General features: G+C 35.8%; 2 protein-coding genes across 9 annotated transcripts in view; one reads left to right on the forward strand and one right to left on the reverse strand.

Moving 5' to 3' along the window:
- Window positions 1-3,188, forward strand: part of LOC149089778 (uncharacterized) — a 28,812-nt gene extending 25,624 nt beyond the window's left edge. Inside the window, exons 15-16 of the mRNA XM_089246979.1 lie at window positions 470-592; window positions 3,019-3,188. Coding sequence (XP_089103105.1) covers window positions 470-592; window positions 3,019-3,127 — 232 coding nt within the window. The 3' untranslated portion in view covers window positions 3,128-3,188. The remainder of the gene's footprint in view (window positions 1-469; window positions 593-3,018) is intronic.
- A 198-nt stretch (window positions 3,189-3,386) lies between these two features.
- Acn (apoptotic chromatin condensation inducer acinus) overlaps window positions 3,387-13,374 on the reverse strand; it is an 86,369-nt gene continuing 76,381 nt past the window's right edge. For 4 of the 8 annotated variants that reach the window (XM_089246734.1, XM_089246682.1, XM_089246532.1 and 1 more), the window contains 3 exons: window positions 6,172-6,281; window positions 5,908-6,003; window positions 3,387-5,041 (listed from right to left, as the gene is read on the reverse strand). In XM_089246734.1, coding sequence (XP_089102860.1) covers window positions 5,012-5,041; window positions 5,908-6,003; window positions 6,172-6,281 — 236 coding nt within the window. In that variant the 3' untranslated portion in view covers window positions 3,387-5,011. The remainder of the gene's footprint in view (window positions 5,042-5,907; window positions 6,004-6,171; window positions 6,282-13,374) is intronic. The other 4 variants (XR_016194431.1, XR_016194412.1, XR_016194435.1 and 1 more) reach the window with 3 other exon arrangements.

Raw genomic sequence — 13,374 nt, forward strand, 5'->3', positions numbered from 1 at the left:
TATCACTCTAGCAAAGCAGACAGGACATATATCATAAGATGGGGGAAAAATTAGTTTAGGATTTCTTCGGTTAATTAATTTTTTTCACACATTCTGAAGCCAAAGTTATACTTTTTTTTTTAGTCTATCAGACTGCTATCATTTACTGTTATTAGGACTTCATATGGAGAAAGCACAAATTCTCATTGGGTGGAACTTATTTACCTACAATAATTATATTTATGATCCATTGTAAATTAGATTGAGTATTTATACAAAAGTGTGCATATAACACTACTTTCACACACACAATCTCTACCTTATATCAAAATTGAGTTTATTTAAAAACGAATTATATTAAAAACTTTTAACAGAAACCACCCCTTTTTGATGGTTCAATTTTTGCCATTAACTAGTGTCAGAAAAAGAGGGGTTTTACTGTATCATTAAAAATTATTTACTTGATTGAAACTGATTCAATTATTTGCAGTCATCATGAAAAAGATAAAAAACTTGCTGCAATGAAACAATCTTATGAATGGCAATTGAATTTTCTCAAAAAGAAAATAGCTCAGCAGAACTACTCACTCACCCATACAACCAAAGATAAAAGGTAAGAACTGCAATTAGGACTTTTATGTATAATAACTGTTTTATTGAATTAATTTCAATAATTTTTTTTTTTTGTATCACTGCCCTCAAGATTCAAGCATAAGGTAGTGACATAAAAATATTTAGATAAGTTTCTTGATCAACATTCAAGAATCTTATTTCCATGAAAATTATGCATTAGACCAGTGGCTTCTAAGGGTGTTGCAACGAGCTGTAGATATTGATTTGTGTGCCAGTTTACGCTGCGAAATGGTTCTTTCATACGTGAAAATATCTATCAAACAATTCTGAGAAGTCACAGATAAACCATGAATCGCACAAGGGAGCAACAGTTGGCAAAAGTTTGAGAACTACTGCATTACACTTATAGAAATACAACGCCACAACAGGCAAAATGCCAACGAGGTGGCTGAGAAACGTTTTCTCCGTACTTACATGCTGAAGAGGAAGTTTCTAAATATATCAAAATATTGGAATTTATTTTTAAAAATTGTCAGTTTTAAAGAGACAAAATTTTACCTTGTAACCCTTCAAGCATGACAGCAGAAAGCCCCAAAATGTCATATTGTAAGCAAAGCATGAGAGCCAATCTCTGGCATCATCTATATTTGTGGTTGACCTCGATTGTTACAAAGTGGTTTTTTACGAGTAGGCTTTCTTTCGATTTTCAGTACGTACAAACTTTGTCGGGACAGTGAACAAGAAGGGAAAAAATCCGACAAAAATTTAAAAAAAGAAACATAGAAATTTAAAAAAAAAATTATATTGAGATATGTTATGTATTTATCAATATAGAACAATTTTGATAGGGTTTTCCACTATTTATTAACATTATTGAGTTCAATAGTATCAATTGCAGGAGCTTTTCGCGTAGATAGTATGTATTTCATGTAAATCTGTTTGAGTATGATTTTTAACAAGCTCATCCGCCCTTAACAACAATGGAAAAATTCTACATGCTCACACATACATATTCAAAGTTTGTACATGAAGAGGCGAATTTAAATTTTGGTAGTTGCAATTATATATACATCAACTTGAGTAGTAGATAAAAGATTTATAGTGCTTAAAAACTGGAATACAGAGTTTATAATTGTGTTACTCTTTTACATGCTTTCGTCCTGGCATCTTTTCTATAATCCTTAGAAATAGTATTTATATCTAATGTTAAAATAACAAATTATTGTAATGTTTGCTTTTAAGAGATGCCAAAACAAAAAAGACAAAAAACTTGAAATAAAGGTTGGAAATTAAATTACGTTGGGTTTATAGTCAAAAATGGCGATCTATTTACATATAACCTAATACTTTGGAATGCAGCTTTTTGTGGCAAAACTTCCCTGACCCTTATCAATAAGGAAAATAAAACTAATGAAATGAGAAATAATTTTCTACTCTTTCTCTCTCACTTCTGTGATACAGCTCATATCACTCATGTTGTCAGGTTTCATTAAGAACTTGTTTGGCGAAAAGAGTTTTAATTCATATTTACTTTTAAACTTGTCTAATTGAAAAGAAAACAGCCAATTCCAGAAGCGAAAATATAGTTTGAAATATTTCAACTAGTGAAGTAAGTCAAGATTCTCAGGCCTTGCTCCATGAAAGTAAACGTTCAAATTTTTACCACTGTGAAAATATGGTAAAAACTATTTTTGCTGGGCTGGTATTTTCCACTATAGCAAAAACTTACCAACCCTGTACAGGGAGAAGTTTTTCATTAAAAAATTGACTTGAGCCCAGATACTTTTAGTCAATATTGAAATATAAGAGGCTTTCGAGATGAGATATCTCATCAATGCCACTTAAAAGGTTAAGGAATTTCCTTCTCCAAGGTTTGATGCCCATAAGGTAGGTAGTAGGATCCTTGTTATCTGAGCTGATGTGAATCAAACCTACCTTAAGACCCAAAAAATAAGTTTATGCAATCCAAAGAATTGTGCAGCATAGAATCAACTTCTTGTGCAAATATTTTGATGTCTTATTTAACTCAATCTTTTAAAAATTTCATTTTAAATACAGTTGATGCTTGATTTTACAAACCAATTTTCTGGACCAAACTAATAAACCATGTTTTTTAAACATTTTTTCCCCATTTACAAACTTTATAAAATAACTATTATGTAAAAATAAATACATTTTGCTAAAAATACTGAACATGGATTTACTGATGCTACGAATATACAAGGAATACTGTTATGGATTTTTGAAAGCACCCTTAGATCGATTTCCTTTTAAGTCAAATAATAAAGTTTACATTATCAACATTTGGAACATGATCACAGATTTAAAAAATAGCAAATTTCAATTGATATGCTCCATGAATCTCACTTTTATTAAAATAAAAGATGGAACAATGGCAACACTAAATGGGTAACCTACTTTACAAATTTTTTTAATAGATGTTAATACCTTATTTTCTGTGCCTAGGAAACTGGAGGAGGATTTACAAAAGCTCTGGCAAGTCAGGCTTTCAGAAGATAAAGATGTTTCAAGCTCATTCAAAATTACACAGGGGTTATTTCAAGAAAGTGGCTGAATGCAGAGTTCAAAAATCATGTATATAATTCAATCATTTTCAGAAATAAATAACTGGGATTTTATTTATGATGGAAATTTAATAATGTTCCTTTCTGAAAAAAAAAGTTTTCTAACAATAACTTTCTTCACAGCTCCAAAAACATTAACTAGGAAAAAAAAATCTTAAGAAAATTTCCATGTAGTTAAGCAGAAAGCTGTAACTGAAATTGTTGAAGAAAAAAAAATAACAGTACTTCAAACAGTGACAAATAAAGGAGTAAACTTTCAGCAACTTTAATGCAAGAGATATTGCATCCAAATGTTTTAAAAATAAATTGCATTTACATTCTTCTAAAATGATACGAGGGAGAGTTACAAAAAAAAAGTTTTTTCACTCAAAAGAAGGGGGAAAGGTGCTGCAATGCTTTTATCTTCAGACTGAAAAGTAACATACAATTGAAAAGCATTTTAAACGTTGACAGTCACAGCTTATGTGTATCTTACACAAAATCATCTGAAAATAGCATTCTTATAATATGGCTGAAATGTCTTTCTCCCTTGTCGAAACACAGAATTTTGCAAAAAAAAAAAACAGGATTCAGTACTAAATGAACCACATGGGGAAAAGTAACATCATAGTAGCTCAGCAGGTCTTCCAATACAAATGCTAGTTCCCAACATGCCACACACAGGACCTCTCTTCATCTTTAATAAGTATCGTTCTGCTCCTAATGCCTGATCACAATGCAGGCTTTTATGATATTGTTGATTTTGAGAAAAAGTCCTCCCCATCCCTCTCATTCGATGTTTGATCTGAAAGTAGCATGGGGCAATGTGATACATTCAATTAATTTCCTTACAACAAATTCCTCTGGCCTTCTTCGGTACGGATTCCTTGTATGATGAATATAACACAAATTTATGTTCTGACTATGGAAAAAGGGACAAATTTTAAATTGAAGATGTTTCTAAAACATTCATGCACATCTCACACTTTTTTAATACAACATACTTACCCACATCTTAAGTACATTATATTGAAGAAATTTTTACAAACACAAAACTATTAAGGTCGCAAAATCCTCCATGCATTGAGATATCTATGTATTTTATAATTTTTCAACCATTATAATTCCACGTTTTATTTCCTCCATTAAACTGAGTTTAATAGTAAACAACCTTATTTACCAAATTGAGAAGACATATAAACCTGTTTAGTACAAATAAAAAATTTTTATATGTATATATATATACATGAAGAATAATGTAATTACCATTTATATTGTGATAATCCTATACTAACAGCAAAATACGGTGCGCACAATCTTTTTATATTTTATTACTGAGGAATCTGGAGAGTGCTAACTTAAAGAAATGTATATAATTAAGATAATCCTTTGATGTGTATTTTCAAACACTTTGAATGATGTGCAGCCTTTTAATCTTAACATAATTATTTTGTTTTAAATCAGTGAAATTGAGATATAAAAGATAATTTAAAATAAAAATAAATTTCCTATATGTTAATGTGTTTATTTGGAAACAAACCTGAAAAACCTATAATGATGAGATTATTCATTACCATATGATGTTGAAATCTTTTTCATATATTATAATTCTTCAGTTATTTCTCATGAGAACTACTGGGAAAAACTCATTTCTAGATTTATTTTAATCTAGCACTAAACAGTTCTGAAAATTTGTGATAGTTACACATACAAAAATAATAAGACACATTCATACACAGCCACACACACACACATTAAAAATTTATGGAGGACAAAAAAAACAAAAAACTCAACTATAGCTGTAGTACCTTTGCATTAAACAATGTATGTTTGCCACGTGGCTAAACGCGAGGCCAGAGAATGAATATTTAAGATATAGGGGAAAGGATAACTCTTCATCTTCTTCTGACAGGACTGCGACTTTCCTGTAATTAAACGAGAATTTCAAAAAAAAAATTTTAATTTTACCTCAATACTTAAGAAATCTCAATGCAATGGAATCAAAGCACATATCTTTACATTGCTAAATTTTGAAACTTTGAAAACCTTTGTACGTGAATTAAAAAATAATTAAATAAAATTATAAATGCCGATAGAGGATAAGATGCTTTATCAATTAAATTCAAAGAATCCCATTCAGCTAACCAATCAGAGAAAGAGGGGAACAGAACTACCCTGAATAACTGTTTTGAATAAACAAAAATGGTTTTTTTTTAAAGACGATGCTTTAAAAATAAGTATATAAACTTGTGTGTCACTGAGAAAGTTGTATTATGTTGCTTTAACGTCATAGTACCTTGCATTACATTGGTATTATGTCACTGCAAATGTATAGTATTTGATGGCTCATTCTTCACTCTATATTACTTTTAACCTTTACACATACCAGTTACCTGTTTTAAATTTTATAACATGTCAACCAGTTCAATTTAAAATTGTTTTTCATAAATTGATTGTTACCAAGAATAGAAGTAGTAGTAATATGTGGAGTCAGATAAGTAAATTGCTATCATGCACGGTTCTGATTACTGATAATTTCTGGAGACCACAATAACTGTGATACAAACTTCCCACTTGAAAATATCCAAGAAGTGATTATTTAGGTCATAACATATAAAATCTAATGTCACATTTTCATTTTAAGAAAGAATTATAGCATGTCTGCATTAAGTAGTATCTAACTGACTTCGACAGAAGACAATATTTCAGTTGCAACATTTTTACTTATTTTGGAAAATGCACACTTGATATTACTGATAATTCACATGAAAAAATAAGTTTAAGGAATTACCCTCCTTCGCCGAGCTCGTCTCTGTTCTTCCTCTTCTTGATTTCTCCTCTCTCGTTCTAAACGCCTCTGCCGACGTTGCTCTTCCTTTTCCTTAGACTAGAGTAAAAATAAATAATTCATATTGCAATAGAACGCTTTTCATTTTGTGAATTTATAATGGGGGGGGGGGGAACATAGGAACCACAAATTTCAATATAGTTATTTGTATTGAATCACAAACAACGCGCACACACACACGTGAATTAACTTGGAAAAACTACTTACTTGCTCTTCAGTGAGAGGTAACCAATAAATGCAGGGAGTAGTTTTGGTTTTATGAAACAAATCATCTAGCAATTTTGCAGGGGTATCATCCTCTTGTTTTCGCTTCCCATCTGGAAGTAAACATTATGAAAATATAAAAATTAACATTATATAGATTCCATAATCACAAAGATCAATCAATACATGTAATTATCTCAAGTGACATTTCATCAAAAGACACCCCCCCTTGTTTGTAAGACTTGGTTCATCTTGTCACACACATCACAGTTACAGGGCTCCCACTCAAAAAATTAGAAAAACGCAGGACTAAAAAGTAGGACTATATCTCTCTTACAAGATATGCGGAAGACTGGATGTTATGAAGATATTTATTATTTGAGATGTTAATTTTTTTTAAGGAAGGAAAAAACTCATCTCTGCCTCTACCGGGGGTCGAACCGGGGTCCCTCGATTGCCAGACGAGTGCTCTGACCACTAAGCCACAGAGGAGATAGAGATTTTCCTTCGCTAGAGCGTATATATGCCGAACGGAACCGTGCAATGGACGGTGAAACCGATCAGCCAATAGCTCATGGACGACGAGCCACCAGATGGCTATATATATGACATGAATGTTGATCTCCACTTGTTAATACAAGATATGCGGAAGACTGGATCGACTCCCGGTAGAGGCAGAGATGAGTTTTTTCCTTCCTTAAAAAAAAATTAACATCTCAAATAATAAATATCTTCACAACATCCAGTCTTCCGCATATCTTGTATTAACAAGTGGAGAGCGACATTCATGTCATATATCTCTCTTGTTTGTCCTTTCTTGTAGAGCAATGAAGGCATGTGTAGTGCTTTCATATACGGGTGTCGCATGGGGTAATAAAACCCTCAACGATATTCAAGTAGAAGATGTGGAGGTATGTATGTGCAAGCAAAGCACCAGGACCAGATGATATCTATCCCAGGGTCCTCAGGGAATGTGCTAATGAATTGTTGGGGCCAGTCGCACAGATATCCAGAAGTAGTGTTGCTGAGGGTATCGTCCCAAGAGATTGGAAACTTGCTAACGTTGTTCCAATATTTAAGAAGGGTAGTAGAGAAGCGGTGTCAAATTATCGTCCAGTGAGTTTGACGAGCTCCCTCTCGAAAATTTTGGAAATTATCATCAAAAGGCAGTTTGTGAAGTGGATAGACGAGAATAATGTATTGTCAGATAATCAGCATGGTTTCAGGAAGGCGAAGTCATGTGTTGTTTACCTTGATTTCCAGAAGGCATTCGATCGGGTCCAACATGGCAAACTCTTGAAGTGTTTACACGAGATTGGAATTGGGGGCAACTTGCTGAATTGGATAGAATCGTGGTTAAGAGATAGTTCGCAACGAGCTATATTGAACGGGGAATTCTCTGGTTGGACAGACGTCACAAGTGAAGTTCTTCAGGGAAGTGTCCTCGGCCCCATACTTTTTTCACTTTTTATCGATAAACTTGATCAGGGTATCGATGGGATTACTAGCAAATTCGCAGATGATAAGCTAATCGGGAATGAAAGCGATAGGGAGTTGCTCCAGACCAACTTAAACAGGATTGCAGCATGGGCAAATGAATGGAGCATGACGTTTAGCGTTGATAAGTGCATGGTCGCTCATTTTGGCTCGAGCAACCCACGGTTCTCTTACAGGTTGAATGGTGTCACTATACCGGATGCTACTAGGGTCACCGATTTGGGAATTCTCATTGACGAGCGACGTAGGTTTTCTGAACATTGCTCAGCGGTGGTAAAAAAACGAATAGAATGCTTGGTCTCATTTTCAAAAAGGTCTCTTCGCGTTCTCCTAAAGTCATTCTTCCACTTTTTCGAGGCTCAGTTCGTCCTGGACTGGAGTATGCTGTAAGGTTTTGGAGACCATACCTACAGAGGGACATAGACTTGGTTGAAGGGGAGCAGAGAAGAGGTACGTGTGTCCTTATTGGCACACAGGGCTCGAGTTATGAAGAGAGACTTCATTTTTTGAATATGTTTACATTGGATGAACGCAGGTGTCGAGGAGATATGATCGAAGTGTTCAAAATTTTCAATGGGATGGACCATGAACTTTTAGTACACCGCCAATCGACTGCTTTTACAAGGGGACACCAGTATCGATTGGTGAGGGACAATGCAAGGTTATGGTGTCACAGGGAATTTTTCTCTCATAGGGTTGTTAATAAATAGAATAGCTTACCCCCGGAGGTAGTAAATTGTAACACAATTGACACGTTTAAAAAGAAATACGATAAACATGTTAGGGTAAATTGAGAAACTATCCAAACTTAGAATAAGACAACCATAAGTATTCTTTATGGGCATTGTATAATATTTTATCATGTCATAGCTGCCAACTTTTGAAAATGAAAATTCGGGAGATTTTCGCGCAAACCCGTATTTTATGCTAAAACCATTCCCTAATAAATACAATAGGGATTTTTCCAAATAAAATAGGGATTTTCCAAACATAAAAGTTAAAGCTTAGGGAATAAAATCCCTACTAAAGTCAAATTAAAATAGGGATTTCACACACATGGAAGTTAAACCCTTGGGAATAAAATTCCTACGCAAAAAACAAGTGAAATTAGAGGCCAAAACTTCAATGATGTAAAAATAAATATTGTGTTCAATCAGAAACGCTATGAACAAACATTCTGCGCGAATGACCCCAAAATCATCGGAAGATGAAGGAAAGCACCGTCAATGTTTGAAGAACACTGACTTTTTGTGACACTTGCTTGATGTTTTTTTTTTCATTTCACGAGTGATGATGGCAGTGTTTCCATGCCCGATGTTTATGTCCGTAACACAACTTGTACAAAAAGGAAAAGTCTGCCCTCTTCTGGAACGTTTGATGAAAGGAAATTCATCGGAATAAGTATCTTTAAAATTGATTAAATATGTTTTTGCTTATCATTATTCATGCTTTGTTATATCGCATGTACGTAACTTCAACAAAAGAAATTTTGACCATATGCGCGTCACTATAATCTTCAATTATTATCCAGGACTATTGGCTGCTAAGCCATTTCCCTGTACGATAAGACAACAGGGTTCATACAAAATTTTCAAAATGAAAAGTAAGGAGTTTTTAAGGACTTTTTAAGGAGTTTCAAGCAGTTTTTAAGGAGTCATGGCAAACTTCATAACTTACAAGTTTTACAGCAAAAAAAAGGGGCGGGGCACATATGCAAATTTTGAATTTGCAAACAAACTTTCCCTCTTCTCAAAAATATAGATGTAGAAGTGGTTCAAAAATTACAAGTTTTGATTTGTTACCCGACATCATAAGAATTCATAAAATAATCAATCCACGTACATGCTTTCTGTCATCACCAAAGTGTTCTAAAACCTTCAAGTGTTAGTCAAAAATATAACTCATAATAGCATCACATAAATTATAAAAATTCTAAAAGTGATATTCATTCCCCCTCCAATTATTCAAAATAAAAACCACAGCCAACAAAGATTTTTCTTACAAAATTATTTATATTTGCAGCAACTCTTCAGGGCTCATATAAAATTTTCAAAATGAAAAGTAAGGAGTTTTTAAGGTGTCATGGGGCCACGCCCTCTCCGGAAAAAAAATTGCACCACTAGACAATAAAAGAAGCCCACAGAAAAACAAAAGAAGCCCACATGTGAATTGATTTTCATTTAATTTCTTTTTCAATGTTTCCAAGACTTCAACTTTCAGAATAAAGGGTATGATGGGTAGCAATTTCAGCTGAAAAGAAAGAGATATGCCGTGACTGTACGCACGAGTAACAAGCGACAAGAGAACACAAATTTGAACAGTAACAGAGCATGATGATCAAGATTAGGTATTGAGAAGTGTAGTAAGAAAGAAGAGAGAGAGTTGCGGTAGTATATAGTATTAAAATGATTTAAAGAAATCGGAAGTGATGTATTGAGTTTGCAATAAATTTTGTTTTTATCTTGCTTGAGCTGTGGCCACTTCTGCCAGAGAGAGATACAAATACAACGCCACAACAGGCAAAATGTCCAACGAGGTGGCTAAGAAAAAGATGCCCATAAAAATATGGATGTCATATTTCAAAAATACAGCAACCCAATTAAAAATGCAATGATCTGCGGCATAATCACGGATCACTTATATGACGCGCGGCACAGCTCCAGAGCATTTGGATCCGCTAAGTATTTGAAGATCACTAGAGTGGCTCTGTAGGGGACTCAATAGGGAGAATGTTAGTTCAGGTGCCCACAAACTAGTGAAAAGTTTTACTCGTTTTTCGCGCACCGAGTAAGGCGCCATTAAGAATATTTCATATTTTTTATAAAGGGTGGTTGATGACGTAAGAATCATCCAACCCCCCCCCCTCCACGTCATCAAGTCAGCAAATCGAAAATCCCCCATCCATGCTGACGTAATACTTGAATGGCCCCTAACATAAAGATACCCGAAAGTTATTTTCAGAAGGTTAAGGTTAAAAAAAGTGGGTTCAGCTATAGCGGCTGATCGGCTCGTCCTCCCCCCTCCCCTCCTGTAAAACCAGACGTGGCTCGGGCTGTCACTTTTAAAACCCGGGTTTTACTAGCAGGTTTTCTATGCCACGCGCAACGTGAATCACCCAGCGCTACAGGCCGTCTAATCATCAATATGAAAAGCAGTACGACTGTTTTCCTATAGAGCGCAATACGGCTCACGACAGCGCTTTACATCGGGCGTGATTGGCAGACTGCTTCTAGTGAGTTAAGCGTCGTGTGCCGCGCGTTTCAGCGATCTTCCCTTCATTTTCGTGTTGTGTCTCTTTGTAACGTATCGGGATCCGGTCCCTCTACGTTAATGGTGGTCTTGTCGTTATGTGGGAAATTCCTTCTTATTTTAGACCCCAGGGACCTCTCAGTTACCGGAAACCACCCGAGGACCCACTGGCGAACCGGTAAGGGCCAGAGTGTTCGATTAGTTCGGCAGTCGGCGGGTGGGGTCTTTCGGCTGTCGAACGAGAACGGGCCAGAGGTCGGGCTACTGATGTCCCACATAAATTAATTTCCCTCATGACGACGATGCCGCTATTTTCGTGGAGGGGTTTGATCCAATATATGTATAGTTGGGCGAGGCTTAGCCCAGTTTTAATTATTTTTATCGAAGAACCTCCCGGGGGAGTTGTTGCAAGTCTCGTTGTGCGGATACGAAAATATAGTGTTGTACTCACTTATTTTCGGCGGGGGGCTGCAGACCTCCGTCGGAACAATTCATTTCATATTGTTATGTTAGTAATGTTTACATAATCGGGAGAGTCTGATCAGCTCTCCGGATTATGTCATGTTGCCAGATTCCAATGTAATTAAATTGTAATGTTTATAATAGTGACGCATGAATATGCAAATTCGATAAATTTGTTGAGGCGAAAAGGCCATGCGAGGACATGTGGTCCCAAACTTCTTGTAAAAGGGGAGTATAAATTCCTCCCTCTTTGTCTCTCACATTGCGTTCGTCTAATCTTGTTCTGTTCAACTGAAGCCCTCTAGTAGGACGATTCACCGTCTTACTACCGTATCTATTGGCCTTAGGCTGAATTGTTAAAATGCAATAATCTACATTATTTGAATCCGTTTTCCGGCAGGTCCGGAATCAAAATATAAAACAATCTTCACAGTCAAAGTTCTTCATTGCTGATCGAGGTGGTCCGGCCCTCAACCGAGAGGCCCCCGGAGCTGATCAAGGTGGTTCGGCCCTCAACCGAGAGGCCCCCGTAGCTGATCAAGGTGGTTCGGCCCTCAACCGAGAGGCCCCCTGGAGCTGATCAAGGTGGTTCGGCCCTCAACCAAGAGGCCCCCCGGAGCTGAGCAAGGTGGTCCGGCCCTCAACCGAGAGGCCCCCAGGAACTGATCAAGGTGTTCCGGTTCTCAACTGAGAAAACTCCTCTGGTATTTACGGAAAGGCTAACAACATCGGATGTCCGATCGCTGCACAGGTTGACTGTTGTTGATCATCAATTGGTGAGCCAGTATCTTTACTGCTAACGTCCAATAGAGGGCTCCAAGATATACTAATCCATTGTTAAAATTAACTAACCCATATAATTAATTGAATAAATAATATTTCATGCGAAAGTTTGTTTCTAATTATTTTCCACTTGTCGTTTGCCACTTTATTGCTGGATATTTCGAACCGGGCAAGCAACTCCCATAAGGGACGTTGCAATTTTGGGGGCTCGACCGGGATCAGTAAGTGTGGCAAACCGCGGGTGGAAAGTACTTTCGCTAAAAAAATTTTTTTTTTTTGATATTTAACATTGATTTTAGAGATGAATTCTAATAATCATAGTACGCCTAGAAATTTAGGTGATGTTCGTGTACAAATTGAACCGGAACCAAGTGGTTCACAATCGAATAATGGTTCACAAATGAACTTTACTTATCCAACAATGTCAAATCCTTATAACGAGACGCATGTAATACTTCCCCCGGCATTACCTTTAAATCCCGCAAATGCCTTGGTTCCATTGACCCAACGCAGTGTTGGTAGTCTTATATTTTCAGGTAGTGGAGAAGACGTTAGAAGCTTTTTATTAAAATGTGAATCGTATTTTAATCTTTACAGTGTTCCTAATAAGATCGAGTTAGTTGTAAGCACGTTTGAAGGTCGTGCTCAGGCCTGGTGGCAAACGATAGGCAGGCACGAATGGGAAAAATGGGGCCCCCATAAATCGTGGGAAAGTTTCAAGGGCTTGTTATTACAAACCTTTTCAAGGTATCATACCAGGGTTGAATTAGCTCGTGCTTTATTCTCTGAAAAGTTTTCGGCGGGCTCGTATCTTGATTTCGTATTACATAAGTTAGATCTTTTTCAGTCGTTCGATTTAACCGTTCCGGAGTCGGACAAAATTGAACTTATAATGTCACAATTACCCTATAATGTGAGAACATTTTTGGAAGTTAGGAAGCCTAATTCTTTGCAACAATTATTTGTAATGTTAGATCAATTTCTTGCAACGCGTGAAAATGTTCAAATTGAATCTCGTCAAAATTTTGAATCTTGTGAAAATTGTGTTGAGAGATTTCAACCTGAAGTTAGAAAAAATTGTGTGGGATCTACACAAAATGTAGTACAACCTTCAAGACGGCCTTTTAGGACAAATAAATTTTTTCGACAAGTTACCTGTTTTGGTTGTGGTCAAGTCGGCCATATAGTAAAAAATTGTAAATCAAATGGGAATCA

The sequence above is a fragment of the Pholcus phalangioides genome, unplaced genomic scaffold (assembly GCF_987345545.1).
Source record: "Pholcus phalangioides strain wild (caught in Gottingen) unplaced genomic scaffold, Ppha-v1.0 ptg000001l_1, whole genome shotgun sequence".
Lineage (NCBI taxonomy): Eukaryota > Metazoa > Arthropoda > Arachnida > Araneae > Pholcidae > Pholcus > Pholcus phalangioides.